Below are 17,780 nucleotides of genomic sequence, written 5' to 3' on the forward strand. Positions count from 1 at the left end.
TCAGGCTGGCACTGACAAGCAAGCACCATCTGTATTTAAGGTATCCATGCCTGCTTCCAGGTTTCAGAGCTCACTGTTCCACATATCAGATCAATTTAGGAACTGGAGAATTCCTTCAAAGCCATGGCTAGCAAAAAAAATGAAAGAGAAGGCTGCTGCACTGCCTGCCTTCTGATGAGGGGAAACACCTCCAGAGATGCATGCACCATATCTCTTTTTCTGGACAGAGGCATTTTAAGATCTCACAGCTTCAAAAAAGTTAGATGAAGAGTAAAGTATTGTTCACTCTAGTTAAATTTGGGGTTCTGTTTTGTTTTGTCAAAAGGCTACCATGCAGAACAAGATTAGCAAAAGCCCTTTCCTCATTGAGACTCCTTTCCTCTTCTAGCATGACAGAGAAAGCAGGACAATATCCAGAGCCAAGCCATGTGATGTAGCTGTTGTTCTGATCATTACTGAGAGCCTTCACACAGACTCTGGGGGGACCTTATGCAATTTGTACGTTTGCTAAGTTCCAGCTTATTCTAGACCTGCAGCTTTGGGAGACCTATGGAAGTGTAAAGATTCAACTGGAAGCCATTAACAACTGCACAATAAATTCTGCATTTGTCACAGAACAAAAATGGGGCTGTTCAAAGCCCTGTGCTGCTGAAAAAAAGCCCTCCACGACCTGTATTTTATTTGAACCAGAAGCTCTAAGGGGGAACAAAAACTTCTTTCATAGTCACCAAGAACGAAAAATCATTCCTAAAAAAATTGGTTCAGCACAGATGTTTTTATCTTACTGCAAAGCCAGAGATGAGAACTCTGGCTTGGAGAAGAGAGCAGAAGGCAGAGAGGAAGGGAAGCATTTCACCCTACCGTCTTGTTTAGGAGGAGGCTCTTTAGATTCTTTCTTGCTCTTCCTTCCTTCACGGGCACAATGATCATCGCCCAGGTCGATGACAAGTTCACTCTCAGAGTCAGAGTCCAGCCCTAGATGCACAGTTGGAGAGTCTGTTTCATCTTTCCCTTTCAGTTTTTCTTTTGCTGGATGCTGCAAACCTTTTGCCTTTTCACAGAAGTCTTTCTCAGGGTCTGTGATTGCCTTATCCTTGACTGCATCATCTGTTTTCTCCACTTCTGGACTTGTGCTTTTAAGTTCCTCCTTGTCTTCATTCTGTGCTGGGGGTTTAGGTTTTTTTTTCAAGCTCAAGGATTCTTTGTCACTTCTGGCACCTTCCTTGTCCTCTCCATCCTCTTGATCATTCTTTGATTTCTGATCCTCATCACTATATTCACTGTCACTGGTGTCAGACTTCTCAGAATCTTCAGAGTCACTGTGTTCTACTGCAGTATAAACAGCTTCAGATATTTCATTTATTCCTAATTGTGGGGAGGAAAGTACATTCCATGGTGACATCAGACTGACAGTACCAACACAAGTACTCTATATATGCTGGAATGAAGTGTACAGATACCATCATCCTAACTGTCAGCCCCTCAGCTCTCTAGCTCAACCCCAGATCTATAACAATTACCTTCTACATATTCCAGTTCATATTTGTGTCTCATTCAGTGGCCCTCCTTTCACTGGGGTTTTTACCACTGCCTGCAAGCTCTTTTGTTTGACTCAGGACCCAGTGCTGCCAAACACAGTAAGGAATTGTTTGTAAACACAAGAAATCACCTTGCAGTCAGTAACACTCTTCAGCTGCTCAGTAATTTACATGCATGTCTGCAGAATCCAGTTTAGACTGCACATATCTAGGGAGGAGAAAATCCCACTTTTTAACCATCTAGAACCTCTTTACTTGAGCACCAGCCAACACTGAGGTTTCTACCAGCATTCAGCTCCTGTGTGACTGGCTATACTCATTTGTGCAACTGCCCTAAGTTAGGTACAATCCATCAGTTTTTCAGTTTACAAAGCAAATACTAAAAGTAGGATCCTGTCACACTGCCTACATCACCACAGCAGAAAAACAGATTCAAAGATGAAAGCTTGCTGCCAAAACTGAAACCATCTAGTCTGGTTGGATTTTAAATGAGACAGGTTCAGTCTATTCTGCCTGCTTAAAGAGTTCATATACCCACTACTCATTGTAATGCACCAAGTATTTCAGGTTTCACTATGCAAAAACTTTTTAAGCTCCAAGTCAAGATTTCCTCAAGTGCATCCTTCAGTGCATTCTTGAGGCACACTCACCAAGCTGTGCTTTACAGCTCTCTATTGTCTTGTCAAGGTTCAGCTGGAACCTACTGCGGATCTGTCGCTTTGGGGAGATGAGCTGCACAGGAGTGGTTTGCTGCTGGACTGACTCACTCAGCTCCTTCAGATCCATCTCAGCTTTGCTACGATCTAGAGAAGGAATAAAAAAGACTAAGAAAGATGTTTTACAAAAAGAAAAGAGATCCCTGTGCAGATGAGAGATTTTACTGACTAGCAACGGAAACAATCTGAAACATTTCACTTTACTTTACATGGATTCATCCTCTCTGATACCAACGACTTCACAGGAATTTCTCATGGGGACCTTTCCTCCATCACAGTGAAATTATCAGCAAATCATCATTCAAGTCTGGAAGCTGCCTGCCAGCGCTACTCTTTGCCAGGAGTGCTGAGATTCCAAGGCACTAAACCTGTCTGGTTTCCTTACTGCTGAACTGGAAGCCAGTCTGAGTCCTGCCAGCGCTCTGCTCAAGGGATGTCGCTGTCTTTCTTTCTGGACTTTTGTTTTTCTTCCAGAGAAAAACCTTGCTCACACTATGTATGACAGCAAGACACATTATGTAAGACAGCAAGTCACACCTGGAAACCACAGGAAGCACAGATGACTATGATTCCTTTAACCAAAGAGTGAAACTCGCCTAGAGCCGCAAGAGTAACTGATACATCCCCTACAAGCACACTAACTCTTCCTTTAAGGTACTGTGCATGGGCCACAGGGTCAGAGTTTTTAACTACACTCTTCAGTCAAAACATTCTCTGCTCCAGCTGATGTTGCCTATCTGGAGCTCAAACAGCTGCAGACTACTTGCTTCTTCCTGTTTTTCCAAATGCATTGTCACCTCAGACAGACAACAAACAGCAGCAGAATTAATTCTGTCATTACTTCCACACAAACAGCTCAACACACTCAAAAATACTCTTGTGAGCTTGTACCCAGAAGCAGAGTATCTGCAACATGCTGGAAACAGGAATTCAGCATTTTTGCTCAAGTTCTCCTAAAATATTTGGCTAACCCAAAAGGGCAGAATCCTGTTTCTCCATCTAATATCACATGGAGGTAAAAAGTGGCCAGAACTGAATCAGAATACTCACAAGAATAAACCATGTCTGAAGAAACTGATTTACATCTGTTTGGCCATCAGAGCTATTTTAGCAACTTTACACTTGCTTATTTCATCTTTTAAAACACCACACTCCCAAAATTTACTTCCAGGGAGTTTCAAGACATCTGCTAATTCCTTTCATCCATCTGTCTCCCTAAAGAATGGCCAGTGAGGAGGTGATGTGAATGCACTGAGGAAGCAGCAGCCCTAATAACTCCTAAATCCTAAAGACACCAAGAAAGCCTTGCAGGCAATTCACTTGATAGACCTGAGGGGTGAAGAGCAGCAATGTCCATCCAATAACAACCTTGAGAAACATTCATTTGTACAATTCAGCTAATAAAAACCAAACCATTTTCTCACTACTTCATTCTGTCAAGGAAAAAAAAATGTAATAGGAACTCTGATTTAGGAAACAGAAAAGAACAGCATCTGTGATGGAACAGTAACTTCACACGTGCCTCATTTAAAGCCCTTCAGTTAGCACCACACACACACACAAGTTTGATCACCTCATGTTGCATTGACACCACTGTCATTTATGCAGCAATAACAGCAGGAGGTTTTCAAGACTAACCAAGATTAAGATTCAGAATGCTTCCTGGTGTGGAGGTCCTTTCTTGCTTAGCAGAAATTGGTGTTGATGCTTGAGGAGAGAAAGGTTTGGGACTGCCTGACAAGCTCCCTGCTTGACCTGTTCGTGTTGGTGCTGGAGAAGCTGAAACAAACCACAAAAATCAATAAAGGCAGATTCACAATAAAGCTATTCACTGGGACAAACCAGCTTTTAAGCCTACACAAGCAGAGAAAGGGGCTTTCTTTAATAATTTCAACATTGTGTTATATCTGTTTTAATTGATAACTATTTCTTTAGTAAAGGGATAATAAAACTTAACACAGTTTAATAAAGAAATAAATCATTAAGAAAACAATGTCCTTGCAGCTACACAGGTGGGTCAGATGTGGGTTTACCCTCAATTCCAGTCTGTTTGCAGTGACAGAAAGTTTCTAGCTTTCAAGGTTTGGTTATTTGAGCTGATCCAGACACTCTCAAGTGGTGTATATTTTAACTCATGAATAAACAGACAGAAACCCAAACATTTACTCCATTTTCTAGCTACACTGACACAGAATTAAAAGTACAAATCACAGTTAAGTGAGTAAGTCAAAGTTAAGCAAGCTGGAGATCAGTGTCCAAATGTCTCTGATAAAATAAGAGAATTTTCTGGGGTTTATAAAGGTTAAGTAAAATCCTCTGCTCTGAGCCTTTTGTTCTCCAGAAAATAAGGCTTCAAATCCAAACTTAGGGCAACAGCCAAACAGTCTAGCAAAGGCAGGCATCTGCAGGCCATTACCTAAGCCAAAGGATTCATTCTCATCAGCAAAAGACTCATTTCTGTCTTTAAAATCTCTGCCTAATGCTCTCAATATCTTCTTAAACTCACTGCTGGACACTTTCCTCCCCAGTACATCCAGGACTGTCCACATCTTTGCAGGCTCCTCATGGGCAGCACTATGTGCTGCTTCAGGAGCTGTTCCCATTTTCTACATTACCTGCATGCTGTTACCATTCAACATACACAGCAAAGGCATCCAAATCAAAACATCTCTGTCTAAGTCCAGTGCACTCATACTTCCTGAATTTTGTTTTACAGCACAGAAGTAATTTGATTTGCTTTTGCACTGAAGCACAGACTCCAGGAACAGGACAGCACAATTTGTACGTGAAGGAAACAATACAAAAGTTTGCATTTTACAGGGAGGCTGCCAGGTGGGAGATGGAATATTCCAGTTTAACTGCTGCTAGGGGCAGCCCAGTATTTCTACACACTAGGACACAGGACAGTAAAGCCTGAGGAAAAGAAAAGTCAGAACTCCCCAGAACTGCTGTGAAAATCAAGAATGCAGAGCACCAGGATAACATCTCTCCTCTTCTAGCTTTACCTGACAAAGCAGCTTGTATGGCAGTTCCCATCATTATCTTCACTACTCTGAAGAACTCAGCATGTGGTACAATAGAAGCTCTGTATTTCAAGCCACAAAGCAGCAGCTTTGAGCTACACCTTGTGCATAAAGGCTGTGCACACACAGACACACCATCATTTATGTACTAAATGACTCCTCCTGACACGTGACTCTACTGAAAAATCCCAGCATTGTCAGAGCTTTATATTCATGCAGTTACTTTGTCACCACATTCTGCAGATGGACAGGACCACATCACAAGACACTTCTGTACCCATAGGTAGTTTCACAGCCTAGTCTTTATGGGCTGGAAAGAGTAAGATTAGTAATAAATGGCACTGTATCTAACAGCTGTAAGGGAACACAAAGACATCCTGTCACCAAACCCAAAGCTTTAAAACACATTAATTCATTTACTGCATCTTTTTGTTCAGATAGCAATGAACTTTCTTTTATGGATGAGAAAGACCAAGATAAAGTAGTTTGCCTGAGTGCCACAAGATTAGATGGCATCTGACTACACTGGAAGTCAGAGAAGTCCAAATTCTGTGTGTTCCTTTTGACCCACTTTCTCTATGGAACTGGAGTTTTACTGTGTTTTAGCTACCCAGCTAGCAACACCATAAATTAACTCCCAGAGCTGCCAACCACAATTCCAACTCTTGTACTTATACCAGTCACAGAATGGGTTGGGCTGGAAGGGACCTCCAAAGGTCATTCAGTGCAATCCCCCACTGCAGTCAGCACAGACATCCTCCACTAGAGTAGCTTGCTCAGAGCTTTATCCAGCCTAACCTGGAGTATCTCCTAGAGATGGGGCCTCAACTCCCTCCCTGGGCAACCTGTTACAGTGTTCCAGCACCCTAATGGTGCAGAACTTGTTCCTCACATCCAATCTACATCCGCTCTTCTCTCATTTCAAACCACTGCCCCTCACCCTGTCACTGCAGACCTTTGCAAACAGCCCCTCTGAAGCCTTCTTGCAGCCCTCTTCAGGTACTGGAAGGCTGCTCTAAGGTTGGCCTGGAGCCTTCCCTTCTCCAGACTGAACAACCCCAGCTCCCTCAGCCTTGTCCTCAAAGGTAAGGTGTACTAGTCCAATGCTTCTAGCAAGAGACTTAATTTATGTTTATATATTTAGCTTTCTTTATTATATTCCACTCTCCACTCATTTTAATAGCTACAACTATTTTCTGCTATTTAAACTGAAGGGGGCTGGCCACTCTCCAGGACTGTTTATTCCTTCTCACTGTGACACAAAGGTTTGTCAGCTCTTCTCTAAGATACTGGAAGTTAAACACATAGGGGAGTCTGAAATAGAATCATAGAACTGACAAGGTTGGAAAAGACCTCAAAGATCATCAAGTCCAACCTGTCACCCAACACCTCATGACTACTAGACCATGGCACCAAGTGCCACACCCAATCCCCTCTTGAACACCTCCAGGGATGGCGACTCCACCACCTCCCTGGGCAGCACATTCCAATGGCTAACAACTCTCTCTGGGAAGAACTTTCTCCTCATCTTGAGCCTAAACCTCCCCTGGTGCAGCTTCAGACTGTGTCCTCTTGTTCTGGTGCTGGTTGCCTGGAGAAGAAACCAACCCCCTCCTGGCTACAACCTCCCTCCAGGTAGTTGAAGACAGCAGTAAGGTCTCCCCTGAGCCTCCTCTTCTCCAGGCTAAACAATCCCAGCTCCCTCAGTCTCTCCTCACAGGGCTGTGCTCAAGGCCTCTCCCCAGCCTCGTTGCCCTTCTCTGGACACGTTCAAGAGTTTCAACATCCTTCTTAAATGGAAGGGCCCAGAACTGGACACAGTGCTCAAGGTGTGGCCTAACCAGTGTGGAGTACAGGGGCACAATAACAAATATCTTGGCAGCATTCTGAAATATCGCCACAAGCGGCAATACCGCCTGCTCGGAAAAAGTGCACGAGACCAAACCAGGGGATGAACCAAATGCCAAGTCCTGCAGCCCCCCTCGTTTAGTTTTTACCTGTGTTTTTCTCAATAAAGTCCATGGATTCTTCACTGGCACTAAAATGGCTGGAAGTTGCTTTTTTCTCGGCATCCTGCTCAACGTCAGAGCCTGTGTGAACGGAGGAGTTTGTACTCATGGGCGACCGCGGCATGTCTGTTAAGGAAATCCTACGCCCGGTACCGCTGCTCAGCATGGACTTGCTCATGAGAATCTTGGGTGATGCTGTCATGTCAAAGTTGAGCTTGATTTTCTCTTGTTTGTCTGTCTTGGCAGTTCCAGCGGTTGGGTTTGCAGGGTCCAACAACATCTGGTACTGGTTGTTGGGAGTGTAGGGTGTCCGGAAAGGGGCGTAGTTAAACACTCCAAATTTTCTACGGATGTTGTCCACATAAACCTCCATCTCTTGCATTGCACTATTGAAGATGCTCTTAGTCTTTTTCACAGAAAAAGGAATTTCTTTAGACATGAGGTAGCAATTATTTATTGGAACCCAGGCCCTAGGTGTAAACCAGAGAAACAGAAGATAACAGAAGTGTGTTTCACGCTGGCGATTGATGCTGTCAGCTCTTGTGCGCACACAGATTTACTTTAGCCTAACCATAATGACAGGCACAGCTCAGATCGTTCCAAAGGACCATCTCTGCCTGCCTTTCTTTAGCCTAGTCATAAAGATATGCACAGCTGAGATCATCCCTAAGGACCATCTCTGCCTTCCTCTTTCAACAAGCCTAATTTTGCTAAGGAAGTTGATTGCATGCCTTAGCTTATTGATAGCTTATTCCACTCTTCCCAGTAAGACAGAAAACATGAGTAAGAACTGATGAAATAAGCAAAACACTCCTAATTAGAGCAGTCTCTGTAAATTCATTGGCCTCTTCCACCTTTAAGAAGGACAGTCTCTGCAGCACAGGAATTAACTTGCTACTCACCCAGACCATCTGTGCATTAATCTTACAAGCACAACTTACATTCTACTAACAACATTCAAGAAACTGACTGTAAATGCTGCAGCAGCCTGTAACTGATGAGAGCCAAGGTTCAAATTACAAGACCTACAAAGTCTAAGAGCACAAACTTACAACAGGAGTTTTTAAAGTATAGCCACAGACATCCCATGCTTCAACTCCCACCTGTCGTGTTGGCCAAAGAAACGGGCATCGACTTGGCCGTCTTTATCCCGCAGCGCTTTAGCAGGCCAGAATGGAAAGCCTTTGAGTTTAGCCCAGACCAAAGGGTGGGGATTGCTCTAGGGGAAGAGGTAAAATGCACAGTAAGAAAACAGAAGCAGGATTACCTTTAAATCTGATAACAGACATTTTTCCCCTTGTGTGTATTATTCAGATTCAGTAAGGATCCAGCATGCACAAGGCACTTGCCAAGTACAAGCTGCCATTTCGCTACACCTGTGATAGACACAGCACAAATCTTGAGAGGGAAAAAACCAATTAACCAGAAATCCCCACAGAAACTCCCAAGTGTCTGAGTTAAAGGCATTGGAACTGCACTTTTTTTATCAATGTAATTGTTATTAGCCCTCTTCAGATGTTCCTTTCTGAAGCTGTTGGGAGTGAGCCCTGAGGAGGCCACAAAGATGATCCAAAGGCTGGAGCATCTCTGCTATGAGGAGAGGCTGAGGAGCTGCAGTTGTGCAGCCTGGAAAAGATAAGACTCCAAGGGGACCTTAGAGCTGCCTTCCAGTACCTGAAGGAATCCTACAGGAAGGCTGCAGAGGGACTTTTCATGAGGGTGTCTACAGACAGGACAAGGGGGACAGGTTTGAAGCTGAGGGAGAGCAGGGTTAGACTGGAGCTTAGGATCAAGTTCTTCAGTACAAGGATGGTGAGACTCTGGAATAGGCTGCCCAGGGAGGTTGTGGATGCCTCCGGCCTGAGGGTGTTCAAGGCCAGGCTGGATGAAGCCTTGAGTAGCCAAGTCTAGTTGAGAGGTATCCCTACCCATGCCAGGGGGGGTTGGAAGAGAGGATCTCTGAGGTCCCTTCCAACCTGAGCCATTCTGTGAGTCTCTGAAATACGCAGCATAACATAACTCAGACTAGGGCAAACCTTTCAAATTCTCTAACATTCATGCAAGTCCAAGGGAGAGCCTGGGTCATGCACTTCTACTTTGGAATTCTAAGGAATCTTCCCCCAAGTTTGGTGCAGTATTAAACAAAAAAAACAGGAAATAGACAACCCATTACTTGGTCCTGAAGAAAAATCAAGTCTGACCTCTGAGATCCATGCCTGCAGGAAGAGGCACATAGATTTCAGAAATCTTCCCCTGAGTGCAGGCACAGATGACCCAGGAGCAGGTATCTTGTATTTGATGGTAGAGACCTTGTGACCTGATTGCTGCCACCCTTTACAGTCATTTCTGACTGAACCAATCCTTTTGGGAGAACATGCAACCTCACAGCTCAACATCCTGAGACTGTCTGACTTCACAAAGAGCACAATGGGCAAGCACAAACTCCTTGGCAAACTACAGCAGCTTTTCTTGGCTTAGTAACTACCATGAGTTTAAAAACAATGGGGGGATAACAAACAGCAGTGAAACAAGAAGTGCTAGTTTAATGTATTAACTGGCCCACCAAACCCCTTCACTTACACAAGGCTCACAAAACCAATTCTCTCGTTTTTGGCAAGCAGCTAAATAACATTCCGGACATACTTCAATTTCATTCATCTGAAAAGAAAAGGCAAAGACTTACTGCAGAGCTTAAACAAGAGTCCCAGGTGTGAGCAGGATTGTTATGACATCCTGTCTACTTTGCCACCAACACTGCCCCACAAATTTGTGGTCAGAAATCAACATTTCTTCAGTGGCCAAGCCGGCCAGCAGTGTCCTGGCTCGTATCAGGAGCAGTGTGGCCACAGTTTTGCATTCATTCAGAGGAACTTAATATTATCACAGCAAAAGAACCACCAAAAAATGCATCTCTGAATCAGAGGTGGGTCTCTTTTTCCAAACCCAAAGGTGTCTTTGTGCAGGATCCATGTGTCCATTTTCTTCCTTTCCCTCTCCATCCCCTACTGCAAGTCTTTAATTAAAGGCAGTGAATATCCTATGGGAGACAGACTTGCCATGACCTTGCAAACAAACCATGCTGCAGGCCGAAGAGATGCATCTCCAGCTATAAAAAGCCCACAAACAGGGAGCTCCAGAAAACACAGACAGTGGAAAACACACCTTATTTCACCACCAATACATGAAATCCAACACTTCAAAAATAGCCAACAATTAAGATAATTGGGGCACTCATACCTCATGCTCACAGATTTTGATGATGACTTTTGCTGTTTGTGTCAATTTGTGATTTCCTGAGGAAACAATAAAATGCTTTAACCAAGAACACTAGAATTCTAAAATCAACAGGGTTGACATTTGAAAATCAGCATTGAAGACAAAAGAGAACAGCTACAGGGCCAATGTGAAACACAAAGCACATGCTTGCACTTTCCTCCTCACTAGAGCAGTATTTCAGTGCTCCTTTCTGAAGCCTGTGGCAGCCTGCCCAACACTGACACGTTCTCAGTGAGAGACTTGCTCTCTAGCTCTCCTATAAAGGCACTGCACAAGGCAAAACACTACCGCAACCTGGTGGTTGGAACCAGATGGATGGGGGTTGGTCCCTCCCCACCCAACCCATTCCATGCTCTAACTTATTTGAAATGTTTTCAAGGTGTAGTGAGCAAGGGAAAGCACAGCTTGGATCTGCTCCTGCAGTGATATGGATGCCAGTTGCTAAGAAAAATAAAATCTGTTGTGTTTAGGCACTCTGGTCACTATGGAAGATACTTGCAGCATTTGCCAACTAGAGGTCTGCAAATGGCTCAGTGCCTTTGCCTGTTTCAAAGTTTCATTGTTGCAGGACACAAGGGCCACATGGATATTTACCCCCATTGTAAATAATGCAGTTGTGCAAAATCCATTTGGCGTCAGCCAAAAATGCTTCAGTGCAACCGTACATCTTCTTCTTAACATTCTGCAAAGGAAACATGGACAATGGATCAGGAAACATGAGTGCAAGAAAGGTGAAAGCCTCTCCTCACCCCCTGCTCTGCCCTTCTGAGGCCACATCTGGAATATCGCATCTAGTTCTGGGCCCCTCTGTTCAAGAAGGACCTCAGTGAACTGCTTGACAGAGTCCACCACAGAGCCACAAAGGTGCGGGAAGGCAGCGGAACATCTCCCTGTGAGGATAGGCTGAGGGACCTGGGGCTCTCTAGCCTGGAGCAGAGGAGTCTGAGGGGTGACTTCATTCATGTTGATGAAGATGTGCAGGGCAGTGTGGGGAGGACAGAGACAGGCTCTGCTCAGGGATGTCCAATGACAGGACAAGGGGCAGTAGGAACAAGCTGGAGCAGAGGAGGTTCCAGGGGAACAGAAGGGAAAACTTGGGACACTGTGAGGGTGACAAGAGCCATGGAGCAGGCTGCCCAGAGGGGTTGTGGAGTCATCTTCTCTCGAGATATAGAAGATATGCCTGGATGCATTCTTGACCTACTCTAGGTAATCCTGCTCTGGCAGGGCAATTGGACTAAATGATGTTTTGAGGTCCCATCCAACCCCTAACACTCTGTGGTTCTGTGATTGTTTCCTATCAGCCACACAACAAGCCTCCTACTTAGCTACTCTAAGACTTGGGCTTCAAAAGACTTTTCTATCTGCTAAAGCCAGTGTCTTCTGACTTCCCTGAAAATGTGCTGTCCAAATTAAATAAAGAATTATTCAACAAACATGTTCAGTGCTTCCAAAGGAAGTGGCAATTTCCTGACAAAGTATTCCATTCCATGGCTCTGTAGAAAACTAAGTTCTTGATTTCTCCTACTGACAGAGTTTTGCACCACAGAACTTTTATTTTTTTCATTTTTCTAAGACTCAGGAAGACCTACTGCTCACAGCACATAAGACAGTGTGTTTGATTTTCCTGTCCACCCACTGGGTACAGTAATTAGATGAGATAAAATCAGTCAGGCGGTTGTGTCCCACCTTTACTGCACAAAGGCATCAGCCTCCACTGTGAAGACCCAGAGAATGAAAATGTGCTGTCTTCACCAGGTCCTAGCAGAACAAAGCTCTGCAATGCCTCACTCTCCACTAAGTGATGGAGAAAGGAGAGCTTTATGATTTGAAATCTTCAGATTACTGCAGAACTGAGAACAAAAGTCCCATTGTCCACCTCTTGACTGTCTTTTTTCTGCTACACTCAGATGAAGTAGAGATCACAGAATTTGTGGAATGATCAGTAAAAGCAGTCTGGAATGAGCCCTGAATAGCCACTCAAATGGACATGATGACCAAATTCCAGCTATGGTTAATGAATTCTCCCCAGAGGATCACCCCTGCAATTGGATGGATTACTTCAGGAAGTCACTGGGGTAAGCTTGGCTCCTTCACACTGCTTTTCCTGAGCATTTGTTTCTAGCTCAGACAAAACAATGGATGTGTACAGTTGGCAAGTGATTGTTTTTGAACTGCAGTTGAACTGGCATTTATAATAACAATGAAAAAAAAACCCCATCACAATAATTCCAAGCAACCACTCTCCCCCCTCCCATCAAACACTTCAGAAATCTTACTGAGAGCAAACTGGAGGAGTCCTCCTCCAATAGCATCATACAAACCTTCTCTAATGTACAAAGGTCCATTGGATGAAAGATATATTCTGCATAATCTGGGTGTTGATCCAGTGAAACTGGCTTTTGAAATGGCTCTGTCTGTTAGGAAAGAAAAAAATCATATCAAACCCCACACCTCTTATTCCTCCTGAGCAGTCACATCAATGACACCTCACATCTGCCTCCTAATGCCAATCCCAGCTGTGAAAAGTGAAGTCACAAAGTATGTGCAGGCAAAGAGGAATTAAAAGGTCTCATTTAACTGACTTTTTTCATGTGCTAAAAGTAACAAATTTCAAAGACCAGGGTCACTGTAAAGTGCACTGTCATTTTTTACAGTAGGGCTGTGTGGGGAGTCTCAGATGAGGCTCAACAGGTATTCTTTAGCAGAATATAGGCACTAAATGTAAGATTCCCTGGCCTCACAAATGTTTCTTTTTCAGACTCTCACCACAATCCTAACTTTCAGAACACTGGTGGCTGGGTAATGCATATGCAGTCACACTTTTATCCCTGGGACTCTGCACTGGATCTGCTAATGTGGAAAGGCAGCAGTTCCTGGAACATAACCCAACTGCAGTGTGCAGGTACCAGAACAACAGGTTGTTAGAGAAGTGCCTACAGGAAATCTTTCAATAGCACTCACTAAACATTAGCTTTCTAACCACATTTTCAAAACACTTTATGAATTCAATATAAACAGATCCTGACACTTTGCTACTGAAAAGCAGCACTTGCAAGCTTCTAATGGCTCCATCTAATAGGATAATATTTACCACTCCAGGGTAAAAGGATTCTAAGAGCCAAAACCTGTCAGTACCTCAGAAGAATATTCCCAGAAATGACCTCTGTTCTGCTGAAGTACTCAGAGAGAGCTCAGAGCTGCAGAGAGCCCATGACTCTGCACAGCTGGCTTTGCCAACAGATTTTCTTGTAACACTGCAGGCATAGAGACACCACCCCTAACCCTCTGATTTCCATACAGAAAGAAGATGACAAGAGGAGATCAGACAACCCTTGTTATTCACCACATCACATTCTGATTTGCTGCTATCCTCACACACGTGAAAACCAGGCAAAGCTTGCCTGGTGAACTAATCTGTCTGCACTAGACAGGTGGCAGACAGCACAGAAGCTGTCACATACAATCTGATAAAATAAACTAGGTTCATAAGCCAGGAAAGGAAGCAAAGCTCAGGATTATGGCAAACATATGATCCAAGCATTAAAAAACAAACCCAAACCCAACAACAAAGCCAAAGAAAGCAGCCAACTTCTTACCCCTGGCTGTTTCATTTTCTGTAGTGCAAACTTCAGTAAGTATGATAGCTGTTCTATGGTGAGCATTGTCATAGCTTTACTCTGTGTTTCTATGCATTCTGCAACTGTGATTTTCTGAAAGTTAAGATCAAAGAGGAGTTTGTCAACAAACATTTCCAGGCAAGTTCTTCTCCACTGAAACATTCTGGCATTCAAATGGAAAACAGTAACAACCTTCTTAGAAACTAAATATGCTGATGAGTAGGTTAATAAAAAAAACACCCCAAAACTACAAACAAACAAAACCCCCAGCCCCCCAAAACAACAACAAAACAAACAAAAAACCAACCCCAAAAGCAAAAGCCCGGCCAATTCTCCATCATCTTGAAGAGCATGCACAGTACAGCTATGAATACATAAAATTCCCAAACACAAGGCAATGTGAACAAGTGAGAAGGCCCCCTGGGCTCGAATACAATGAATGATCAAGGGAAAAGACACAATAAATCAATTTGCTTTCAATAAAGATTCTCTGATGCCAAGTATTCCCACCCCAGGAATGATTAAACCCTTCCTCAGCCTTGCATGAACACCCAGGTGTTTATGTAGTCCCTACAGTGCAGGCTTTTTTCTGCACTGCTGCAGAGATGATCAGCACACCAGTAGAAGCACAAATTATATCAGGCAGAACTGCAGAATGTTTCCATTATTAGTGATGACTGATGAAGAGATCACTCTTTGAAACAGTGCCTTCATCAGTGATGGAAACACAAAGGAAGCTGCAGGCTCGTGGTAGGAAGGCAAACACACTGCAGGCACACACAGAAGCCATGGTGAAGCAGCAGTGGCTGCCTCCTCTTCCGCACACGTTTTTCTGGTAGCTTTACCAAAAGGCAATGTAGGAATAAGCCAGAAACATTTGAGAATGCGAAAAAAGCTGCTTTGAGCTCACAAACAAGAGAGAAATCCACTCCTTGGAGCCAACTAACCTCACATTCTGGGCAAAACCAATCCCCCTCTGGTTCCGCCGTCAGTTTCAGACACTTAGCATGATAAACCCGAGGGCAGAGCTCACAGCAGAGGACTTGGCCTTCCCGATGACAAACCCAGCAATAGAAATCATTCCGTCCATCCTGCGGTACAACATCAACAGGGTCTGTGGTGAGTGGCTGCTTCATATAGTAAAACGGACCATGTCTTAGTTCTGACTGAAATGTAGGCAAGAGAAACAGGTTTGGTTTCAAAACAAATCTGCATTTTTTCCAATAATCACATTCATCACATACAAGCAAACAGCAGTGCACAGAGTCTGACGAACATTGATGCAAGCACATTATCTTAGTCATTGCACAGCACCACCCCTCAAGAAGCCGACTTCTTATTCAGAGGTCGACTGCCAGTTTGCACTCAAGACTGAAAAATGCATTTTGGTGGCAAGTGAGGGCACTGAGCGTGAGACATGCAATCCAACACAAGGCAGTAAAACTCTTGGTCTTCAGGAAAGAAGTGTTGCTACAGAAGCTAGTAGGTCCTCTAAAATCGGAATTCCATGGGGCTGTGCAAGCTAAGTACTCAGACATTTAGTGGCAGCTAAACTTGGGCCAACCGAAGAAGTTAGTCCTGGAAGAAGAAGTTGAACACCACACAAATCTGTTCACGACTCTGTACAATAAAGCAAGCATTCATAAGGCAAACTGTAGAGTAGGACAGCAAAGGAGCAAATCCTGAACAGCCACCTCTGCTGTCGGAGCAGGAGCACTGGCAGAGATTTAATTCATCCCTTCAGTGCATATCAGAATTTCAAACTCACGGTCTCCACTGGTTTGCCTGCACTAGAAAGTGCTGCTCATTTTGGGAACTGCATGGACTACTCTTCCACCAGCTCAAAGGGGACACAGATGATGGCAAAGCTTCTGCAGCTCTGAAGAGCTGCTAACATTCATTGGAAAGCTACCTTCTACTTTTTAACGACAAGGGAACTGCAGTTTGCTCTTTGGCACTAATTACAGCTGTGGTTTGCTGAGGAGAGCATGGAGGGAAACACTCTTTTAAGCAGTTTATTTACTGTGACTTTTTTTGCTGGATGTTAAACCATCTGTTCATGACATTACTTGGAACAATCCAAGGGCTCGCAGTGTGCAGAACCATTTTGTTTGGCTCCCTGGCAATTCTGCAGTTGTCCTACATCATTTACACCTCTGCAAGTTCTTAGACCCTTGAGCTGCCACACACCCATGTGACTCAGAACAGTTGAACCACCTGCATGTTCCATACCTCTGCAGCATCTTCTATAAAATTAGTCACAAAGGACATAAATTAACGTCATCAGAAACCTCCAGCATGCCAGCTTGGACTACATTTCTGGTTATAAAGGGCAAGGTCTACTTATGTGAACAAACAGGGGACCTTCAAGGTCCAATTAGAAGACACAGAGTGCTGAAGCAGCTGAAGAGGTTGTAGCTCCAAAGATACACCATTAGAGACATCACCTGCAATTACCTAGCACTGTGTGAGATTTTAAACAAAGGAAGAGTGCTTCCCACAAACATTCCCAAAGCACTCTGCTACCTAAAATTTCATTCCATTTTCTGTTAGTGTTGGTGGTTTTCCTTTTGCACTCTACAGATGATACAGCAACTAAAAAGGTACTTGGTTCCCACCACAGAAATGGCCAAAGGGTTATTTCTGGACTGTCTCTGTATGGATATTCAATGACAAGACTTTCAGAGGAAGGTTCTAAGAGATCCTGTGGAATAAGAGCAAGAGCATAAGGCTATAGCTGCATTTCACATGCACTGCTACTGCAGTCATTCAAGCAGGTAAAAAGGGATATGGAAACCCAGAGTGATGAAGGGAATGTTGCAATTTACTGTGCAGAGACACAGTTTGTGTCCTTCATTTGCATCACAGCTGAGAGACCAAAATCTCAATGGTGAATGTGAAAATGCAGCTATGAGGCACTTCCTCAACTGCAGACAAAGGGCATTACCAAAGGAATTTAACACATGTTCTGACACAGAAGTGGGTATAAGCAGTACATCCACACTAACTTCCTATGAGTCAAAGACACTGACAAACGAAACCCTGTGCAACTATTCCCTGGCAATCAGGTCATAACAACCAATCTGAAGAACTCTATTTTTAGGTAGACCATGAGAGGAATTTGTTTTCTGTTCAAGGATGCTTAAGACAAAGAGGCTCTGAGACTCAAAAAATCCAGGCAGAAAACCCTACAGGACTGAAAATGAATGACTCAGCTGCATCAGAGGATATCTGCACTTGTTATAATCCAAGTAAGATACGTTAAGAGTTGGCATTTTGTTCAGAAAGCAAAGCTTTGTTTCCTCAACAGTTTCACTGCTAGCCAATTCAAGCTCTAACAGGTGGCAGTTTGCTTTACATTAAAGTAATTAAGATCTGTAGTATGATACAGAAAACTGAATTAAAACCCAACAGTATTGGAGTGCTGGTTTGGGGAGAAAGAGATCACTCTTCCTATTCAGTTTAAATTCATACTGAAGCTAGTAATGAATGAGCTGACAAATTAAATTGCATTTGAACTGACCAATTATGTGTCCAAGGTTCATGATTTTTACCCTGTTTTAGCTACATTCTGCAATTCCATCATTCCTTGCTTGTA

The 17,780-nt window shown here is 43.6% G+C and overlaps 1 protein-coding gene across 14 annotated transcripts in view; it reads right to left on the reverse strand.

Annotated features, from left to right (window-relative positions):
- Positions 1-17,780, reverse strand: part of ZMYND8 (zinc finger MYND-type containing 8) — a 66,306-nt gene that overhangs the window by 14,377 nt on the left and 34,149 nt on the right. For 12 of the 14 annotated variants that reach the window (XR_008462893.1, XR_008462895.1, XR_008462894.1 and 9 more), the window contains 11 exons: positions 15,130-15,348; positions 14,162-14,275; positions 12,887-12,979; positions 11,157-11,244; positions 10,524-10,579; positions 9,867-9,944; positions 8,390-8,505; positions 7,275-7,756; positions 3,893-4,033; positions 2,189-2,341; positions 862-1,365 (listed from right to left, as the gene is read on the reverse strand). Coding sequence is in view for 2 of the 14 variants with exons in the window: in XM_054173735.1 (XP_054029710.1) it covers positions 862-1,365; positions 2,189-2,341; positions 3,893-4,033; positions 7,275-7,756; positions 8,390-8,505; positions 9,867-9,944; positions 10,524-10,579; positions 11,157-11,244; positions 12,887-12,979; positions 14,162-14,275; positions 15,130-15,348 (2,044 nt within the window). In the remaining 12 variants the exon portion in view is untranslated. The remainder of the gene's footprint in view (positions 1-861; positions 1,366-2,188; positions 2,342-3,892; positions 4,034-7,274; positions 7,757-8,389; positions 8,506-9,866; positions 9,945-10,523; positions 10,580-11,156; positions 11,245-12,886; positions 12,980-14,161; positions 14,276-15,129; positions 15,349-17,780) is intronic. The other 2 variants (XR_008462903.1, XR_008462897.1) reach the window with 1 other exon arrangement.

This window comes from Dryobates pubescens, chromosome 26 (assembly GCF_014839835.1).
Source record: "Dryobates pubescens isolate bDryPub1 chromosome 26, bDryPub1.pri, whole genome shotgun sequence".
NCBI classification, from domain to species: domain Eukaryota; kingdom Metazoa; phylum Chordata; class Aves; order Piciformes; family Picidae; genus Dryobates; species Dryobates pubescens.